General features: G+C 37.4%; 2 protein-coding genes across 2 annotated transcripts; both read right to left on the bottom strand.

The window, feature by feature from the left end:
* Positions 1 to 214: 214 nt before the first annotated feature.
* snapc1a (small nuclear RNA activating complex, polypeptide 1a) lies at positions 215 to 4,305 on the bottom strand. Its single transcript, XM_026291248.1, has 11 exons — positions 3,929 to 4,305; positions 3,710 to 3,848; positions 2,964 to 3,126; positions 2,706 to 2,846; positions 2,522 to 2,626; positions 2,262 to 2,402; positions 2,117 to 2,164; positions 1,741 to 1,803; positions 1,379 to 1,511; positions 1,200 to 1,259; positions 215 to 1,114 (listed from the first exon to the last, which is right to left on the bottom strand). The coding sequence occupies exons 1-11, from the start codon at positions 3,936 to 3,938 to the stop codon at positions 1,080 to 1,082; spliced, it is 1,038 nt and encodes a 345-aa protein (XP_026147033.1). The 5' UTR covers positions 3,939 to 4,305; the 3' UTR covers positions 215 to 1,079.
* Positions 4,306 to 6,729: 2,424 nt separating this feature from the next.
* Positions 6,730 to 22,388, bottom strand: hif1ab (hypoxia inducible factor 1 subunit alpha b). Its single transcript, XM_026291245.1, has 15 exons — positions 22,055 to 22,388; positions 16,900 to 17,090; positions 15,980 to 16,125; positions 15,811 to 15,895; positions 15,593 to 15,702; positions 15,134 to 15,336; positions 13,294 to 13,400; positions 11,291 to 11,438; positions 10,904 to 11,160; positions 9,587 to 9,813; positions 9,346 to 9,468; positions 8,931 to 9,262; positions 8,666 to 8,756; positions 8,335 to 8,452; positions 6,730 to 8,123 (listed from the first exon to the last, which is right to left on the bottom strand). The coding sequence occupies exons 1-15, from the start codon at positions 22,084 to 22,086 to the stop codon at positions 7,969 to 7,971; spliced, it is 2,325 nt and encodes a 774-aa protein (XP_026147030.1). The 5' UTR covers positions 22,087 to 22,388; the 3' UTR covers positions 6,730 to 7,968.
* Positions 22,389 to 22,481: the final 93 nt, after the last annotated feature.

Below are 22,481 nucleotides of genomic sequence, written 5' to 3'. Positions count from 1 at the left end.
ATAACCAAGTTAAATCATAAGTTTGATGTTTTCAAGATAAACCTCACGAGATTTATGCGAGTTTTCAGTTGAGCGCCCCCAAAAGGTAAACAAAATATTTTGGTGATTATTGTAAAAAATGTTGCACAATTTTATAAAAAAAAAAAAAAAAAGAAAAGAAAAAGAAAAAAACCTTCATAAATAAAAATGATAAACAAATGACGTCAACTTCATGGCTCACTTAATACGTCATTCTATCTTTGAACGTATGTCTAGCAGTATAAAATTGAAACTTCACAAGTATCTTAAAGCATGTAACTTATGTATGGACAGAAAATCAATATAAAAGGAAAATTACTTAAGGGAAGACAACATAACCTAAAAATTATTTATATGCAGAATTTGTTTAATTTCCAACATTTTTGAATACACAGTTGTCGAGGATAGGATGACATTGGTAAAACTGAATCTCATGGGATTTAGATAGACGTGACAAAGTCCACAAAAAGGAACACTATATCAAGACTGGAATCAGGGCTTTCTCATGGAGATTACAACAGTGCTATGACAATGTGGAGCACACCGAAAGACACAGAGGCAGCTTTGTGGTCGGATGAAAGGGGTTCCCCTCACTACAGGACTTCATTTAAACTTTGGGGCTATCATAGGTTATGTCATAGTTGTAGCTATTGTGGGAAAGAGTGGGATCAGTGCTCTACAAAAAAAGAAAATAAAAAGCAGTGACATTGCAAAATTTCTCCACCAGAGGGAGACATTGCTTTGGCCAAACATTTAATAAGTGCAATGTACCACTATGGCTTATTGAAAACATAAAAACCCTTAACCTAAATGTGGGGATTTTTTTTTAACCCAAATCTAAGCATTCCCTATATGAAAAATGTAACAGCCTAAAAGCAGAAATCAAACCACAAACCCAAAAGCAGGATTGGAGGATCTAATTTTATTTTTATCCAAACCAAAACATAACCAATGCTTTTCACATTCACAGGCTCATATTATTAAATAAAGCACTGTGGAATACATAACGCAATGTCAACGGACACAAATTAATGATTCTGTTCAGAGCTGTATAATTTATTTCACCATTTGAATCTTCTAATGTCTTTACGTTTCACTGAAAGGAAAAAATATATATTTTATCTTAGTATTTATGTAGTAATAAACATTTTTTATTATGATTAATTGAACTATACACTTACATGCGTTCTTGTCTTCCTCCATCACACTCAGAAGCCATTCCTGTGTTTGTTCTGGCTTGCCTTTATAAGACAAAAGTGAAACAACATCAGACCAGCACCAACTTCTGACCCATAATTTGAACTGGCATTCTTCTCAAAAGTTGCTTTATGTCTAAAAGAGGGGTTTAACCAATTCTCACTTGGTTTGCCAAAGTTTTGCCAGGTTCTGGTCCTGAGGGATGGGGGTCTCCTTTTCGAACCAAACAGGGCTTGATCGGTCCCAGAGCCTGACGTGACCATCTCAACTTGTCTGTGGCGCCTAGATTTAATTCCCTTAACACCATGTCCCGAAGCCATGTGAAGGGAAAAAAAAAAAAAAGGGGTAACTGTATATAGGTATAAAATGTATGCAGATGATAAACATCTGCATCCTAAAAATGATCTTAAACAGAGCAATTACTTTAAGTACCATCTTCAATAAATACTGAACCCACTAAGTAAACCATGTTTACAGAACTTAAGCAACAAGCATAGCAGCATTTGTTGCAAGAAAATTTCAAACCTTTGACACGTGACCATATGATTTGGACTTGATGGCAGCAAGCATGTCAGCTCTACTGGAGGACTGCAGAAACAATGGCAGTAGTTTTTATTAAATTCAGATGCTACAAATTTAATAACCATATGAAATTCCTTTACTATGAAAGCTTGTTTCAAGTGGGGAACAAAGTCATAGTTGTCTTTTTTATTCTGTACCAGAAACAAAAAAGCACCTGTGGGATATAAACTTTTTCTGATAAAAAAAAATGGCCAAATTGCTAGATAAAAGTTCAAATCTGAGATAAAAAGTTCAAAATTGTGAAAAGAGTCACAGTTTTTATTTTTTCATCCCATGGTGGAAACAAGGTTTCATATTTTTCTGGTGGGGTTTAACGCACCTCCGATTTCTGAGTGGGTTCCTTCTTTGAGTTTTTCTCTTTTTCAGCCTGAGTACAAATGTAATTATGAATAATGCACACTAGTAAGACAAAGTCATACAAACTGAAAAGAGCCGATGCATAGTACTGCAGTTCATCAACTCACTGCAATCTTGTCCTGCCACTGTTGGTACTCAAAAGCACATTTCTGAACTAAATATGTCAGGTTAAGCAGTGTCACTCCAGATGATGATGGCACTGATGATTTCTTCAGCCTCTCATAATGATCATGCACATTTGCAACCTCCTGCATTAAAAAAAAAAAAAATGCATCCATTAAATTTCAAATGATTTATATTTCAAGAGACATTATGCAGTGAGAACCGTTTAAAACAGGTAATACATTTCACTATAGTAAATACTCACTTCTAGCATTTCAGTGGAAACGAGTTCGGCCACTCTGTTCTTGTGGTCCCGAAACTCTTCATTCACATTATGCTGAATGATGCGTTCACTTGATTCAAAGGTCAGCTGCAAGTCAGTCACATTAGGAGCCTTTTACATGCTTTTGAAAGATATAGCCCTTCACCTCAAAACACAGTCTGCTGACCTTTTGGGGCATGGCGGTGAAACAAAAGGCCTTAGATGACAAAAGCCTTTTAAAGACGTAAACGACATCCAAATGCTGGCAACTTTTTGCATCCGCAATAAGCTTCTTCACATCATACCAGTCCTTCAGAGCAATCCTGATCTGAGTAAATCAGATATATACTCAACTTTATGTTTGTCATATTTAGAAACAGATTGTGGGAAAAGCTGAATCATTGGTCTTGATTGAAAAGTGAGTGAGAATAGAGAAACGGATCACCTTTTCCTTAGGCCAAATACTCTGTGTATTGTAAAAACCATAGATCATATACAGGCCTCCCACCCGAATTTGGAAACTGTATGGGGGAAGAATGTATCTGTAGGCTATGGTGAATGTAAGCCGTGTGAAGGATCTCTTCTCATGGTCAGACTGAGTTCCACTGCTGGGAAAAAGAAATGAGAGTGATTGAAATACTAATTTTCATATTAAATTGAATGGGAACTGTGACTTTCAAGCTCCAAAAATGAAAAAAGCTGCCCAAAATATTCCAGTGACAAGAGACTTCACTTATGCCACATCGGTAAGAGTAACTAAACTCAAGTACTGCAGACAGAATCAGCCTGATCTAGTTTTACTGACTATAGCTCGCTCTCATGTCGTTCCAAACCTTTATGTCTTTCCTTCCTTTGTGGAACATAAAAAGATATTTTGAGAACTACCTCAGTGTTTTATTTTATTTAAATGAGTGATCAACATTCCAAAATTCTTCTAAATATCTTCAATTGTGTTTTAACAGGAGAAAGACAGCTATACGGGTTTGAAATGATGTGAGGGTTAGTAAATGATGACAGAATTACCATTTTTTTGGTTTGGTTTTTTGGTTTCAGTTATTATATGCTAAATTCTCCTTTGTGGAGGGGGGAAAAAAGTTGCACGTCTGAAAAGCCTATTTATAAGCAATAAAATCTTTTAAAATTCCCCCAACTATTACGGTAGTAGTGCAACCCTGTAAAACTGTTACTTACTAAAACACACTAGAGAAGTCCATCTTCCTCCAGATAGCAGAAAACGCCTCATACCGAACCGACTCGGTTTGCTGGAAGCGGCCCAGAAGCTCCTCACAGTCGCTTTTGAACGGAGCCCCGTAATATTCGCACAGCTTCTCTATCCGACGACACACTCACATGAGAGCGCAGCACTGATGTCAAGCAACCATATCTGAAATAATATTTACAGTAACTTACTCCGCGACATCACATCGATGCCTCGATCTTTTCTGTTTACAGTCCTCTATCGCACCTTGAATGCTAATTGCCTGTGCACCGGTGCGCGTGGTGATTTAACGAACTAGCAGGTGTTGTGTGCGTGAGCGCGCGTGTAACGTGCCCAAAAACTGTATCTGCAAAAATATATTATATAAAAACATTCGTATAAAAAGACACTCATTAAATTAAACATTAGCAGTGTTGCATTATGCATACTGATAATTAAAATGTTCACTGTTGTAGGCCTGTTGAAGATTGAAGTAGTTGATGAAATAAAGATGTGAATGAAAATAAAATTGTGTGTTCAGAAGGCTTATGAATGCAAATGTGTGTGTGTGTGTGTGTGTGTGTGCGCGCGCTTGTATGGAGGTTCCACCTGTTGTCAGCACTGAAATAGAAAACAGCATATGTATTATAATCTATATATTATATAATAGTACAAAAAGTGATACTTTCATATATTCTAGATTCATTACATGTCAATTAGAAAGTCATCTTAAAATATTAGAATATTTACTTTTGAGTTTGTAAAAACTTGCGGGTATCTCTTGTTCTTTGCAACCACAATAATGGGGAAAACCACTGATTTAGCAGTGGTCCAGAAGACATTGACAGAAGATCATTACCAAAAGGGGTGGCTGTTCACAGAGTGCTGTATCAAAGCATATTAAATGCAAAGTTGACTGTAAGAAACAAATTGGGTAGGAAAAGGTGCACAAGCAACATGGATGACAGCAAGCTTGAGAAAACTGTCAAGCAAAGCAGATTCAAACACTTGGGAGAGCTTCACAAGGAGTGAACTGAAGCTGGAGTCAGTGCATTAAGAGTCACTACACTCAGACTTCTTCAGGAAAAGGGCTGCCAAGCCACTTCTGAAACAGAAACAACGTCAGAAGAATCTTACATGAGCTAAGGATAAAAAGAACTGGACTGCTGCACAGTGGTCCAAAGTCCTCTTTTCAGATAAAAGTAAATTTTGCATTTAACTTGGAAATCAAAGGTCTGGAGTCAGGAGGAAGCCTGGAGATGCACAGAATCCAAACTGCTTGAAGTCCAGTTTGAAGTTTCTGATGTCTGTGATGATTTGGGTGCTGTGACGTCTGCTGGTGTTGGTCCATTGTGTTTTATCAAGTCCAAAGTCAATGCAGCCGTCTAGCAGGAGATTTTGGAGCACTTTATGCTTCACTCTGCTGACAAGCTTTATGGAGATGCTTATTTCCTTTTTCCAGCAGGAGTTAGCAGCTGCCAAAACCACTTCCAAGTGGTTTGCTGACCATGGTATTTCTGTGGTTGATTGGCCAGCCAACATGCCTGACCTGAACCCCGCACAGAATTTATGGGGTATTTTCAAGAGAAAGATGAGAAACAGTTGATCCAAAAAAAAAAGAAAAAAAAAAAACCCAGGCGAGCTGAAGACCCAATAGTGCCTCCATAGAGCCACAGGCTGATCGCTTCCATGCCACACCTCACTGATGCTGGAGTTTGTGCTGAAGGAGTCCCAACCAAGTATTGAGTGCATAGATGAACATATAAAGAACTTTAGAAAACATTCTTTTTTGATAATGGATTTCTGACTTTCATAATCAGCAAAATTAAAACTTTTTTATGTTTTACTTTACATGTAATGAATATAGAATATAAAGTTTTTTTTTTTTTAAAGAGCTGTACGATATTCATTTTTTTAGATGCACCTGTCTATATATTATATTATGATTTCGTTCCAGCCCTGAATCCTGAACAGAAGTTTTGTGAACTTAAATTCCAAGCAGGAATTTAAAAACAGGTAAACCATTTTTTTTCAGTATGAGTTGTTAACAATAATAATAATAATACTGATAACAAACCTCAAGAACATCCTTTTAGCGAAATCCCTTTATACACAGAGCCAAAACTTCACTCAGCTTGTCCTCCCACCACAGCTCTTCTCCAAAAAGGGGGTAGAGGGCCATCTCCACACCTTCTTTCAATTTGTGCATGAAAATTATTTTAGGTTTGTTATAAGCAGGATAGTTCTACTGAGCAAACATACGTTTGTTTTGGGTGCTGAAGGTGCAAAACTATAGAATTAATCACGGATCAGAATGTATTAATTGTGCCAGAAAGTCATTCAGTGTAAAGGCAAGAAACCACCCTTATTATTATATTCTAAAAAAAAATGTGCTTAAATGTGTTTGTGTAATGTGTTTTTAACCGGTTCACTGAAACGAACCGTAAAAAAAAATGAAAATCAAGTTCAAAACACAAGTCTTAGAAAAGCATTCTCTATATTAATGTTGAGTTTGAGTATTTGAAAAACATTTATATCATCAATGACCAAAATTGACTGACAACTCTAAATAAACATTTCATGATATTTAAGTCAAAAATATAAATGCTTTTCTTGGGGTTTCCTGTGTTTTTTTATTTATATTTTTTACAACATTATAAAATTATATTTTATAATTAAATAAAACCTTTTTCGTTCTTTTAAAAAACACAATAAAAAAACAAACAAGTTTTTATTTTAAAACAAAGCTCCTTCAGTCCTTATTTTTTAATGAAATTTTAATTAGAATTACACCAAACTACGTTGCCAATAACTTTTCCACCAACAATTTCAGCCTTTCTTTACAATGTCCGGACAGTTGAACCTGTAACATTAATTCAGATATTAAAAGAAAGTTCACCATGGAAGTCTATTGTCACTATGTTTGAAATGCAACTGAATGTATTCCTGAATAACTTAATAGATCCACATAAAAAAATAAAGTTTCAGGTCAATTAAACCATACTACACAAAATTCTGGTCCACAATTGTCTTTTACTGATTATGCAATAAACAAAACATTTAGTGTTAAGAATAAAGGAGAAGACTGGAGACTGCAGATGAATGAGAATTACTGTAACGTTAAAGAATATTGAAAAATGGGATAAAAGGTCATAAAATACTTGCAGGACTTTGTCAACAGGCTGACATTCATTTGAAAGCATGATGAAAATAAGTATTGTCTTACTTTAACTAAGCATTCATGTTCTAATGCCATTATAAATACTTATAAAACTGGGATGTAAATGATACATCATCTTTGCTCATGAAGCAGAAAAAGAAAATGGTTACCAGCTATGATATCGCACAAGCATGAATTACCCTAAGCACCACAAAGAGAACTAAACAGACAAAAATGACCACTAAAAATATAAAATCTATTGCATAATTAAACTATAAATCTGTTTTAATCTCTTTCAGACAAAAACCATCTTGAGAACACCACAGCATGATTTTGAATTCCCTTTTTTGCACAATTTTTTTTATCTCCATTACTATCGATGGCTCTTTTACAATTCATCTGTGATGTTCAAAAGAAAACTTAAAAGTGATGTAAGCAAATAAGAAAGCAACACGCACAAACATCGAACAGATGTTGAGCTTATGAGTGCACACAAAGAACTTTGCGTAACCGCTACACAACAAAACTCAGCAGAGAGAAGAGAAAAAATAAATGTTTCAATCTTTCATTAAAGGTACATATTTGTAAAAATGGTTTTGTATATTGCATGGACTGCTGGTATTCTGTCTTAAGAAAATAGATTATTGTGCGACTGTAGCTACAATACACACACTTTGGGGAGGGGCATAAAACACAATGGAGGGTTTTTAGATAAAAGTTGGGAATCCAGAGGGAGTGTGGGAGATTATACGCATCAGCATCTGTGCGTCAATGTGCATTTCACATTAAGGCTCTTAACTCTTGTCTGGTTGATACCACTGTTAAGTTACATTACACTCGTCTGTCTCCAGGCCCTCTACGCACTGGGATGGAGGATGGACTCCCTCTGGGCTCAAAGGCGTGATCAATGGAAGGTGCAGGTCATCTAGTACATTTTTTAAATACTGGGGTTTATAGAGAATATTAGGGCTTGGAATAAAAGCAGACAAGTGGAGGCAGATTTCAGGGATCGGACAGGCGGGCGGGCGGCTGGGGGTCAAGGGGTGAGAGAGAGAGAGATGCAGTGTCCGGGATTGCTAAACAAAGCAAAGCTCAGTTGACTTGGTCCAGAGCACGCAGGAGCTCCTCTCCCTGCAGCAGATGATGGCGGTCCTGCACAGGAGCGTTGACTTCGCAGTCGTAACGTGTTAGCTGAGGCAGCCCATGGCTGCTCTCTAAAGAACTGCACAACAGACGACTGGCCACATCTGCAGAATCAGAGGGAAAAGACTAACTGAATTACACATGCTTAGAATAGAACTCTAAAAAATGCCAAGTGGTGTTGCCATCAGGTAAAGAGTACAAAAAATAATTAAGTAATGAAGTTTTAATTTGGGTTTCCTGCATTTCTAACAATGGTTTGCATTTAAAAATGGATGAAATATATGGTATAGTGGTGATGATGGTCTTGTCACTCACCAGAGGGCAGTATGAGAATGGTTTTGTTTCCTCCAAGCACACTTGATCCTTTAAGCTCTAAAACCTTTGCCCTCTTTCCAGGCTCTATAGCACTGTCCACACTCTGAAGCAAAGCACTCTGCAGGAAATTGGAGAGTGGCCATTAGTCTTAGAGTTACAAGGAAAACAAATATTTAAGAATCACTTTACATGATGTTTCTCAAGGTTTATTTTTAATTTTTTTAAATGAGCCATGTTTTCAAAACAAATTTATGTATAATACTAACATAAATTTGGTCATAGTTTATGCACTATTACTTAATCTTTGCAATAAATCTATTTCCATACTGACCAATCCAACAGCCTCAGAAAGTGATGTCACTTCCGCCAGCTTCCTCTTACGCTGGGTGTTCTGGACAGCTATCATCTTTGGAGACAGCTCTCTGGAAAATTGGAGCAACGAACACAAAATCAGATAATCTACTAGTAGTGACATCTAAGAGAAATCCAAATCGCAGCTCTATGGTCATGATAGGACTGTTTTTGGTTTGATCGTAATCTACTTGCAGTTTAATACTGAGGCTGCCAGCAGGAAGTCATGCCAGTGAGAGCTTTACCTGTTGTTGAGCTGATTGCTGCTCTTTGGGGTGGGGGACCGGGCAGGGGAAACGTCCCGACTGCCACTGAAGGGTGAGACAGGAGCATTGCACACCTCCTGCAGCAGGTGCAGGGGTGAAGGGGCCTGAGATGACGGCTCCTGTTTCACTGTGCTGCTGGAGGAAGAGGCTGGAGACACAGGGGAGGACAAGGGCTGGAACAGGGAGCTCATGGTTGACACAGAGTGAGGGCCAGACGGGAGCGGATCCAGCGGAGAGGGAATGCGCAGCTGGAAGTCATCATCCATTGGGATGTATGGAGCCAGCATCTCTAGGTCGAGATCCTCCATGGCCTAGAAGTCACAGATATTTGCCATGTGAAGTTTATGCAATGCAATAATGACCACAGAGAGAGATATTTCAGAAAAAAGGTTACCTGGGAGCTAAAAGGGGTCTTTGCCTCAGTATCAATAGCAAACAGTTTCTCAACCAGGTCCAGTTTGAATTCAGAATTGATGTCGGAGTCTACTTGGAAACAGTAATCCATGGGGCTGTTGGGCTAAGAAAAAACACACACTTGAAGACACACAGGATCTCATTAATCATTAAAAACGAGCGACCCTTTTAAATGACTAAGAATAGCAGCTAAAAAAAGCAAGTGTTTATTGAGTCTTTACCCCCGGGGAGCCCAGTCCAGATGTGGAAGGTGTGTTTGCAGAGTCTGGACCACGATCAGAGGCAGAGCTGAAAGGGAAGTCCTCCGCTCCGGTGTCTAATTTGGTCAGAACAGGGGTGGAGTCGCTGGGCGTCAGAGGAGACAGACTGATGGGCAGCTTCTCACTGCTGGAGGGCAGCATGACGTCATTGTAGAGGGGCACCTCCTTCAGCAGCTGCATGTCAGAGTCTGGAGGAAATTCAATTCTGTTAAGTTATCATTGATAGCACATCAAGGTATTGTGTGTAAATTTATTATTCATATATAAATACACACATAAATACAGCATATATTTTGAAATTATTTACATGTATTTATTTATATTCATATAATTTATATTAAATATATAAATATTTATATATCATATAACAGCACTAATATATCATATAATATATCATATAACAGCACTAGTATATTTATAATTTTTATATCTAAAACAAAGATTATGAATCCATATACAGAGGAATAGTGAATACCTTGAATATGTTTTAAGTCTATACAAGAGTACACTCAAAAGTTTTGGGGCCAGTAAGAATTTCTTTTTTGAGGGATTTAGCAAGGATGCATTGTATAGATCAAATGTGACAAAAGTTACTAAAGATTATATTTCAAATAAATGCTGTTCATCTGAACTTAATATACAAAGAAACCTAAACTCAAATAATTTCTAAAGGATCATATGACACTAAGGACTGGAGGAAGAGCTGCTGAAATTCAGCTTTATCATCACAAAAATGAATTACTTTTTAAACATATTAAAATAGAAAACTAAACCATTCTAAATTGAAACAATATTTCACAACATTACTGATTTGACTCTATTTTTGAATAAATGCATGCAGCCTTGGTGAGCATAAGATATATATTTTTTGGATAAACATGACAAAAATCTTACCAACCCCAAACTTTTGAATGGAAGTGAATGAGCTGTCAGTCGCTAGTAGATGTTCTTCTTCAACTTCTGGTTGCTTTACATTACTGGTGGGCTGCGCAACCAGCCACAGCTATTGAACTTTGCTGCTGTTAAAAATGTCATTTTATTTTGACAATTACACTTTTTCGCTAATAAAAATGAACACTGTGGAGGGGAAGCATTCATTTAAATTGCAGGAATATCATCTATGATTAAACAAGATGAGAATAATAAGAATGAGAATAATGCTCTTTGCTCATGCCACCTCTGACTGTCAGCTCTCATTTCATTTGCTGCCAAGTCACGGTCACAGTGAGCAAATCTTAATCTGTTCCATTTAATATGTTACCATCCTTCAGGAAGCACCTGAATTGTTGAAGTCCAGAGAGATGATGGTGTCTCCTGCAGAAGGTGCCAAGACATTGAGAGCCTCAGGCTCCTCTTTCAGCTTCTCGTAAAGTTCAGAGCTCATCACGGGACACTTGAGGCTTTCTGGCTTGAAGAGTTTGAGTATGTCCACCTCAGAGGCCTCCTCTTCCATCTCCTGGTTCTCTTTCTCCTCAGCCTTGGGCTCGGTCATGGTCTGCTGCAAGGACAGGACAACATCCCCCTCCACAATGCCACTGGACGGGACAGAATGGTAAGTTGAATTATGATCACAGACACAATTGTATCCACACCAAAGCACTTCTCACAATATTTTGCTTCTATAAATCCACTGGTCTACTGAAGATCTGTAATCTGGATCCGTACCTGAGAACGTAGTTGACGCACACAATGCACTGTGGCTGAGAATTCTTGGGATTGTAGATAACAGTGGCCTGAGTCTCCACCCACACAAAACCACCTTTCTTAGCCAGCATGCGGTACTGGCCTGTGGTGGCCTGGCCCTTTGCGAACACTGGGAAAAACAACACACTCCAATCAGAAGTATTCAACAAGACATCTTTTGTAACAGTTTTGCACGTTAAAGTGAAACCTTTACCATGATAAGGTTATAGGGGTGTAACGAATCACTCATTTTCTCGATGCATCGATTACAAACCCTGATGATGCATATGCATCAATTTTGAAACATGGATTTTAGAATGGTTGATTTTGGAAATTAATCAATTTAGAACGCTTAGAATCGAATGAATTGGGTTTTCTATAGCCATTCAGTGCTTTAAAATATATAGACATTAAATTACTACAAGCACAAATTAATGGAGACCTTAAACAGCGCCTTGTTCGTGCCACACATCTCTCCTCATGTGCTCCACCATTCACCACCTGTCACAAGATTGGGCTTGCGCTCCATTTGTAGCTCTCACAGACACATTTTCTGAGAGTAGATTGTTAATGGCTTTCGGTCATAACATTGACATTACCTGAGCAGTTAAAAGCAGTTAGTTATTACTGAACAAATATGCGATGTTTAACCAAAATAATATTTAAAGATCTTCTAACAGTCATAGCTGATATCCTTGTATAGGCAGTGCTTCGAGATGTAGTGCGGTTGTGCTTCGGCCAACGAGTTCAAGTCCCAGCTTGGGGACCTTTCGTGATCCAATAAATAAATATTTAAATATCTAAATTAAAACAATAAAAGTTCCTATGCAGTTTGGAAATATGGAAATTGATTTAAGTAATTTCCGGGAAATGCATGGAAAAAGGCAACTTACTATTTCATTCATGAACTCATTTAACACACTTGCTACTGCACTGTAATTTTAGAGGTTTATGTAAAACAACAACATTTCCTTTGGCTCACCGGTTCCTGCGCAGTTTAAAAAAGTATTTCACTTAAGTAGACTTAATTTGCAGGTTTGGAAAAGTAGCCTATGAAGAAAAAAAAATAAATGAAATTATGGAAAAATATTTGTGTTTTGACTATTTGCCCTATTTTCAGTTCAAAAATATAAAATTACTAATTTCTAAAAATAAATTGATCATACAAGTAAAAATAATTTCATGACAAACATTTAGTGATCACCTGAACACGACTGAATGAATTCAAATGTGCGTGTGCCATGCAAACCAGCAAAAGAGGAAATGTATCTGTATTTAAGTTGATGATTAGCCAACTCTTGACAGAGAGCTGGTTAGGTTTTTGAGAGACTGAAACACGGCTGTTTTATTGACAATCAGACTGTGATTATACCATTAATTCGTGCATCATCTCATAGCCTATAAGGTTTAAAGTTTAAGCTCTGATTTCTGAGAGATGCACGGAGTGGCAACAGCAATGCTGTGTTTAATTCGAATAGCGGACTTTTTTTCATCCATAAAGTTTACATTCATTCACTTCACACACTCATTATTGCATGAATTTACAGGTTTGTGTAAAATGTTGTGTTGATCCCCCGTCTCACCTGTGAATCTAGCAAACACCAGACTGTGCTGTGGCCTCAGCCGAATATTCAGGCAGAATTATTAGTTATTTGTTTTTGAAGCCATTATCCGTGCTTTTTCGAATAAGGTATTTGGCTTCAGGCACACCCCTACTCTTTGTAATTTGGGCCTTTGGGCTGCCTATATAATTTGCCCTCGACTATAAGCATATAAAGAATTAGCAGAATCATTATATTAATCCTGTTATTGCACTTAAAGAACGTAGAATCTAATTGTAAACTGAATTACATCAAATTTAACTGTGAATTGTCTCGAATTGAATCGTTCTGAATTAGCAAAAATCGTTCTTGAATCGAATCAAAACCCTATGGTTCCCAAAGATTCACAGCTCTTTAAGGTATACGTTCTGTCGAGGTACTCACAGTTGTGATGTGTCTTGGTAAGGTGATCTGAATCCAGGGCATGATAGTATTCATACACAGACTTGTTCAGCAGATCATCTGGCTCATATCCCATCAGCTCTGTGATTCTTTGGAAAAAGAGTGAGAGGTTTGAGTTTGCAATTGTGTAGCTACATGCTGAAACAACTGCCACTTCAACATGATCTGGATGTGAGAAGTCAAATGCAGTGGTCTCAATCTTCTATGTTCTTGAACCCATTTTAGTTATCATAAGACCAAATATTATATTTAACTTAAAATGAAAAAATGAAAAATCTTGTGTCACTCCTGGTGACTATTTTTTTTAATTATTATTATTTTAATTTCAGTTTAAGGTTTTAGTAATTCTGGTGTCTGCTTTAGCCATTTTTATTAGTTTTAGTTTTTTATAGAATTATTAATTATTAGTATATAGCTTTCAATTGTGTTTATTTCAGATTTTTTGTTTGTTTGTTTTAGTTTTTTTATATTATAGTTTAGCTCTGGGATAGTAACAAGATATTGTATTATTTACATACAACATACATGTACAAAAGGGCAGTGAAAAAAACAACCTTATCTGCATAGTTATGCCTTCAGAAAAGGCTTAAAAATACTACTGGCTTTTGCCACTAGGTGGTGATAATAACATTTGTAAAAGTACAGAACAGGCTTTTGTGCTTTGGCCTACTGAACTCGTTCTGCAGCATTGCTTTTATTCAAAGAAATGTCAACAACTGGTTGGCACGCACAGTATTCATTGCTAGGTACAGATACCATCAAGGCAAACCCATATACATAAAACAAAACAAAATAGGGAAATAAAGTAGGGCAGGCCTAACCATTTACACATCAACAAAACAAAAGGAAGAAAGAAAAGGAGCTATGTGCCAATCTGTCTACATAATCATTTGTTTTTTTCTGTTTGGTGTATGCATGTTATATTTAACATTAAAGGAGGAATGGTCATTTGTATATTTTAATGTACAAGGGTTCCGGATTCATTCGCTATCAGTCATTTTCATCTTTCAGTTATGTTATAAAAAGTCAGTTACGCTGCTTTATACTGAAAACTTGTATTTTTTATGTTATTTTAATCTATTATGTGTAAGTCTTTTTAGAGAGAAAAAAACCCATAAGTCGCGTTTTAATATTTATTTCAGAATTAGGCCTTAATGGCAATGCGAAATGTTTCCAAACATCATAATAAACACTGTAAACACAGCTAGGCTATTTTAGTTCCCCCCACAATGTATCTGAATGCCAAATTATTATGTATTATATACTTTACTCGTGTTCCAATATCCATGTAGACCAAAATCTTTTGCATAACATCACAGCGATACGATGATAGCACTTAACTGCACAGATTTTACTACATATTTAAACTGAGCAGTGTGGGGGTTTTTTTTGTTTCCATGTTTGACTGAGTGTATTTTGTTATGATAATAAACAGGCTGCATTGTCAAGGTAGCAATGCTTAACAGTGTGCATGCATGCAGCGCTGATGCAGTCACTAAATTTCTTTTCTCCCCTCTAACAGTGGAAGCAACCACTCCTTTTAGTTATAAAGATAATTGGAATTGTAAAAGGTTTGCCTTTATTTGTGTACATTCACAATAATTTTTGTGCAACGTTCTGTTGTTTGCTGCTTTTTGCGCATGTAAAATGAATTCCCGGGAAACAAATGTTAATATTATTAACGGGTCACAGACACTTATCCTTTCTAATTTAATTCAATTCTAAATTAAAATAATCCTGTCGGTTAACGATTAATAATCAGTTAACAAGCGTCGGTTAGGAAAAATAACCGAAATGAACATCCCTACATCTTTCTGCTAACCTTTCATCACAGTAGGAGAACTTCATGTCCAGAGTGTGGCGGCTAAGGAAGGTCTTGCTGTCAAGCGGCACCTCGATGTTCGAGGGATGAGGAATGGGCTCACAGATGAGCACAAGGTAGGTCAGAGGAGGCTCTTTAAAGCCAGAGTCTCCCGAACCCTCGTCGCACTCCTGCACACGCACATGACCAGTGCAGTGAAGAACCTTTAACAGGAGAGACAAGGGGGAAACGTCTGCTCAAATTCTTTGTATAGCAGGTATGTTATAAAAAACGACTATAAGGATGCTCTGTGCACAATAAGACTCAAGCCAGTTTATTTCCTTCTTCCTTGTTAAATTTCCTGTATACATGCATTGTCAACAAAATGAATTAACCATTTAAAAACAACAAATCAGGGTAATACAAATGTTATATAGGCTGTAGATACCAAAAAAATTGTGATCGTTTGAGAAATCTCACCTTCCACGTGGCAGACTTGATATTGACAGTGCGCCCTCTGCTAGTGAGTGTGCACTTCATGCGCAGGAAGAAGCTGCGCTCTGTGTTTTGTTCCTTGGTCTTTTTGGATCCTAAACATGGACAAAAACTTCAGTTCATGCATTCATTATTGATGGCTGGTGTGTGTTATTTTTTTTTTTGTTGCTGAAATATGTTGTAGTGTAGCATGTGTGAATTACCTGTCCTGTAGACCAGCATCTCTCTCAGCTCCTCATGGTCACATGGGTGTGAAAATTCAAAGATGCTGTGACCAGTCAGATCAAACTGAAAGAAAAGATGGTAAAGATGGTCAGCTACAACGTAAGCTTTACATCTAAACAGAAAAGACCAAAATAGAAACATTTCTACCTGTGAGAGGCCCATGCTCTTGCTGACATTCTCAGAGAGATAAACCATGTCTCCATCTTCAGACAGGACCATGAGGAAACCCTCCAGAGCCTTCAGATAAAAGCTGTTCAGCTGACTCTCCTCCTCATTCTCCTTCTCAGATTGATCTGCAAAGCCAAACAACATCCTTAAGCAATCTATTAAGCATATGGTCATAGCAGCACATTAAGCCTCTTCCACACTGTCAGAAAACATACCTGTCACTAGGCCAGTACATATTACTACATAAAAAGTACATACTAGTATTATTATGCAACCTTGAAGGAAAGATAAGCTACATATTAGTACCAAAAGTAATATTAGTAAAGTAAATACTAATTAAAAAAGTATTTTATTTAAAAAAGTAAAATTACAATACTAATATTGACAGCTGTCTTAACTGCAGGGAAAGCTAGTTTTACTTTTGTTGACAACAGTTAGTTCATAACTGCATATTTCAAGTCTCAAATGCATGTTATAAGCATCCCAAAGTCAGAGCAGATGTAGAGATGAGTTCAAGTGGAGCAGCATTTACTGCAAACAGCTGTTCCAAGAAACAGAAAACATTGGATCAGGAGCTGCTTGCGTGTCAACAAAAACTTAATTAAATCACAGACTTTGCAATTTGATAGCCATACTTAGCCATTGCAATTTCAGTTAAATATGAAGCCATGGTACTGTACATACGAGTATCTAAAAAGTACATATTAGTACTAATATGCACCCTTTGAGGATTCTGCTTTAGTGACAGTGCAGATTGCACATTTTTGCCTCCGTTCATCAGCTCAGTGTTTACGAATGATGTTTACTATATCTACTGGTGGCGATGTTTTGATTCCCATTTGAATGAGATGTAACTATTTTGCATATGTAGATGCAAATATTCAAGTGTGCGTACTGACCAGAGCTGAGCAGCTTCCTCATGCGCAGATAGCTGATGGTCAGCCTCATGATGGAGGCTTTGTCCAGGTGGGAGGTGACATTGTGTGGCAGGGGGAGCTGGTGTGCTAACTCATAGAACACCTCAGACTCCTTTCCCCTGCGAGATCGCGCTGCATCCCTGGACTTCTCCTTCCTGCGCTCCGAGCTCACCCTGAAAAGATAAGGAAGGACAGTGTTTTGTTACTTTGACTAGGTGTTTGACAAGAGAGACCTCCTGCGCTAGTGCTTGAGGGTAGCAGAAAGGTCAACATACTTTAAATCTCTCATTTGAATTGCGTCAAAACTTGCAACGTCAGAGGCCAGAAAGATAGTTACAATCTGACTGGCTGGTAAAAGGGGTGTAGACATGCTGTGACAGACACAGTTACAACCCTTGGATTCCAGCCAACGGTGATAAATGTTGTGGTGTTAGACAGTTTTCAGATTTCCCAACATAAACTTTTCGGCACACTACAAGGAACAAAACTACACAAACAAGCCATAAAGCACCGTAACTGTTCTTACAAGCAAGAAAGGTCAGTATCTGGAAAATAAACAGCTCTTGGGCAGAAAAAAGCCTCTTTCCCGATAAATAGGTCATCATGAAAAAGCTTTTTGCTAAAATGAGCCTCTACCTCATCATAATTTCTAAAGCAGCCTATCTATTGCCCTTGGGACCGCTGCCTATTCTGGCACTGCCAAGTTCAACTCCCACACATTTAACAAATGTTTCAGTTCACTGAAATAACGGCGGTCTGCAAAAACAAGCAAAGCTCCTGGCAACAAAGAGCAACAAAGTAAAGCGCCCTCTGTAACAAAAGCCACCACCTTCAGGTGTTTGTTCACGGTTTACCGATGTGGAAAATGCTCATTGTTTACAAAAGCTGACACTTCAGGGAAATGGATTAAAATGCTGATAAACTTGTCTTTTCCTAATTCTAGGATTTCACAGAAAACTATCTTGAAGTGGCTTTAAGCAGAACGTTAAAAAACCATCAGAAATCCTCAAAAGATAATTCAACAAAAACGCACATCTTTTTATACGTTCATCAGGTCAGCTGACAGAAGATGTTAAGCCTCAAACAAGCTTGAAACTAGACATGGAAGCATCAAGGAACTGGATTTAGACAACGTTTGCAATAAAAGCGCAAACACGTCATTGTCTGAAAAACAGCAGTCCGTGTGGAGGGAGTCAAAGGTGTTCTTCTGTTAAATTTCTTCAGAAGCATCTGAGAATTAATGTTGCATTGGACAGTTACATTGTGTTGCATTGGACGGTTACATTTACAGTTACACAATATGAAATTTCCTAATGCATCGTGGGCAGCTGGGGGTCAAGATCCATCAGAGCTTCATTGTAGTGTTAGTTCATCTACGTGCATTGTCATCAAAAGAGGCAAAATAACTCTTTCCATTTTCAATTATAAACCATTAATGGCCAAGCAACAATAACACAGTGTAAACACCACTCGTCTCAAACTATTTATACAGTTAACAGCTCCCTATGAAATATAATGCTTTCACCGCATTGAAACGTTCCCACTTTTCTCAAAGTTAAAACAGTGCCATTTTTCTGGCATGCATACAACTATAATGTCACCTGGTTGAAGATTTCTCTTTTCTTTATTTACATATGTGGCCTAGAGGTGATAAAAAAAGTTATACAACGCAGACAGACTGTTACTTTTATGTCATGTTAGTTGGATTCCGTTAATGATTATGAATTTTACTGCAATAAACAGCAGTGTCGTTTTTCTTTTCTATACTAAAACGCATTAGGGGAAGCAGATAAATGCATTTATAATAAGCTTTAAAAAAATTCTGAATCAAAAATGGCTTCTGAATTAAACTGAATACCTACAGATACAAACACACAACTAATGCACAAAGTGATGCAGATTTAGGCCTACATACTTTCGTCCTTCATAATTTAAATGACCAATGAGATCTCCATGCAACTGGCAACAAATCTATATATTCCCCATCTAGGATCTCCAAGGTCAAAGCAGCAACGAGAAACAATGAGTAGGCATTGTGTCAACCGCCAACGCCAAAGCAACACAAAGAAGGGAAAACGGTTAAGACAGCCTAGTGCCCTAGCAGGAAAAAACAGCATCTTCAGACAGACGGCGTCCTAAATGCGCCCATCCTCCCCATCAAAGTATTTTCTGAAGCAAAGCGGAAATCATTTGGCCAGAAAGAGAGGAAAACCCTTGTGCACAGGGAATGTTAACACACGCATTTCATTGTGGATTTCAGCTTGTTTGAGTCTGTGCATGCCGGTACATTGTCATCTTATGTAAGCTCCATATATGGACTGCTCAATAATATATGTCTACATTATTGACTCTATTCAGGGTAGCTGGAAGGCCCCTTTAGCTAAGGGGAACTTTTTACTTAAATTCTTACAGGAACACTCCACTTTTTTGAAAATAGGCTCATTTTCCAACTCCCCTACTATTCTATTCCAGTCTTTCAATTTCAAAATTTTAATTTTAATTAAAAGTGTTACTTGCAGTTTCTTTGTAATTTTTTAAATTTGCCAGCAATGTCTAGTTGAAAATTGTTTCATAAAAAAAAAAAGGCAGTGCATGTGTGAATTTGTGAGGCCATTCATTTATCTAAATGTATTGTTACATAGATGTTAGTGACATTTATAGTGGTGGTGCATTTAACTTTTTTGTTTATTTTTCTCTCGCTGTTTTTGAACATCTTTCCACAAATTGATGCATTTTAGGAAAGCATCAAAAGTAACAAATTAGTCCAACTTTTTAAAACACTTTGGTTCTATTCCAATCTGTTACATTTAAATGCAAAAATGCATTTAACACAAACATAAATGCATTCCAATGAGAGGAAGCCAAAAAGCAAACCCCTGACTATTATTCGACACTGAAGATATATATTTTTGCATGCGCTGACTGCTTGATATGCATATATGATATATAATGCGCAAAGGCAAAATGTAGCGAATTATCTAATGGTTGATATTTATATCAAAGTTAATACATTTGCACATTATTTACACTTTGAACATTAAATATTTTTCCAGCTAATTTCGAGAATAATTAGTCAAACATTATGATATACTGTTATATTTGTTATTCAGAAGTACTCACGCCATGATGTAAGATTTGTCATAGTGTCTAATCCTTCCACCTAAGAAGGCTTTTAAACCACTAAAAAATTAATTGGTTTACTATTTATAACTCAATAATATTGATAACTAAAATCGACACAGGTCTAAAAGTAGGCCTGTTTCACAACATGATACCCAATGTAACTGGATTCATATAGGACACACGCAAGACCCTGAAACACAATGACAGTATCAATAGACTTCCTTTTGACACAAGGCTTATGATAACACCTCTAAAGAGGAAAACATAACAAGAGGGCCACATTTCAGCATTCAAACTCATTTAGGTTTTTGCCACAAGACTGGGAAGGAAGTTGCTTTGACGTCAATGCTTAGAGTGATTAAGACTTGAGAGAAGAGATGCAAAAAGCATGTAGCAGCTTGAACTTGGATGCCAACCAAAATAATGTCAGAGGAAAATATTGCCACTGAAAACAAGGTATTACTTACTTTAAACAGGTTCTAAACTGAAATCCTATCACACAGTATTGGTATAACTACAAATAAAAAATGAGATTAAAATCTAAGTAGGATTATTATAGTCCAGGGTCAAAACTGACCTTGGATTCAATTCAACCAAAGAACACACTAAATAAATTTAAAATATCTGTTAAAACAGCAAACCATTTTTAAAAACATTTTAAACTTTAGAACTTGGAAAGGTACTTCCTCTGCATGCTTCCCTGAAGCTCAAACAATAGAAATTAACAAGCTAAAACTAATAAACATGTCCACTTTCAATGCAGCGTAAGCTTCTTTGGATAAAGGTCTCTGCGCCAAAAGCTTAAATGTAATTACCATCAGAGAGTAGTTAAGAAACTATTAAATAAATCCTATCCAAAAAGTTTTTATTTCAGGTCTGTGTCACCGGTTCTTGTACTTTAAATAAATCCAAAAGGCCAACTGACCTGCAAATTCCACAACACTTTGCATGTTCACAACCCCAAATGAGAACTCACAGAATATTCAAGAAAAACATGATAGGTTAAGCAGCAATTCCAACAACGAAATGTGCCAAAATGACCTGTAGCTAACATACAGGCCTAAATGGTGACACACTGGATCTTATGCCTGTGCAATCCTTCTTGTAAATTCACTAGTACAGAAAAACCAGGCAACATTTTTCAGTCTTAGCAATACCAACACTTATTTCCATCTCATCTCATCTGAGCCCACACTGATGACAGGTCTGACAAAGAATAACCCACTGTCAGCAAAATCCAAAAATGAATTCCTGCTTCCAGTCCTTTATCCACAAAATATGCCAGACTGGCTGAGTTAAAGTAAATTGTGGGGTCAAGTGGTCTGAGGGGTAAAGAAGGGACCCTATGACCAGCTCATGGCTCTTTTTATCTTAGAAAATAAACTGCATAAAACATTCAGGAACGAATACAGTGCAAAATATCAGAATAAAAAGCACACAATTAGTATCCACTGAGCAGAGATTATGCCATTTACTTTCTCCTCTGTTGTAATAGACGTGCATCTGTCTGAGCAGTATACAAAAAGCATTTATTTATGTTTAATATAAGCATTTGACATTCACGCTCAAATATATGTGCCTATATAAACACAGTGTTCACACCTTCTCATGAGAACTTAATTATGTCTACACTATTATAAACTGTTTATAACCGTTAAAGTAATAAATCAGGGGAAGTTTAAGTGAGCATGCAGCTAACGTAGTTTTGTTAGCTTCCTTCCACAGACAGAGACTAGACAATCTGTTACCTCAAAAAAACACAAATAATGCGTTACAAAGCAACAAATCTGAGTCTTTAAATTTTTAAAAATAACATTTAATGGTTATTTGGAGACAAATAGCCGGCATGAGCGCTTTAAACTTGCTCTTAGTTGTTTAGATAGCCATCCAGCACAAAATGGCGACACGTTTTGTGTGACGGTGGAGGAATATCTTTCGGCCTGATTACTAAACTAAACATAACAAATTCCGCTCCGCAGACCACCTTCTTTGACAGAGACCCTGGGCTCCCTACCTTTTCTTTTCAGTGACAACTCCAGTATCCATTCCTGGGTGAAACCACTCAGAATGTGTTAGGTTTTTCCAAACCGCGAGGCCAGAAAAATCAAGGACGTGGCCACCTCTCGCTAACAAATAAAAATGTGTTTACGAAAAAAAACGAGCAGACGCGCTAAAAACGATGCGATATTTGTCCGGTGTGGTGTGTTGAAACGTCTGAATGGTAGAGATCAAGCCTCCGGTTCGCTGAAGGTCAGATCATTTGTCCGGCACGGGTCGGTGCAGCTTCTAGTCGGTACAAAGAGTTAACCGAGTATGCTCTGCGCTATACTACTCTCTCTGTGGCCCGCGCGCTCACGAGGAGCTGACGGGAGCGAGCATAGTCATATGAACACAGAAAGCGGTGTCGCACTCCAAAAAAGACATTCACCGAACCAGTCCAA

The sequence above is a fragment of the Carassius auratus genome, chromosome 20 (genome assembly GCF_003368295.1).
Source record: "Carassius auratus strain Wakin chromosome 20, ASM336829v1, whole genome shotgun sequence".
NCBI lineage: Eukaryota > Metazoa > Chordata > Actinopteri > Cypriniformes > Cyprinidae > Carassius > Carassius auratus.
This window is presented reverse-complemented; position numbering and strand designations above follow the sequence as displayed.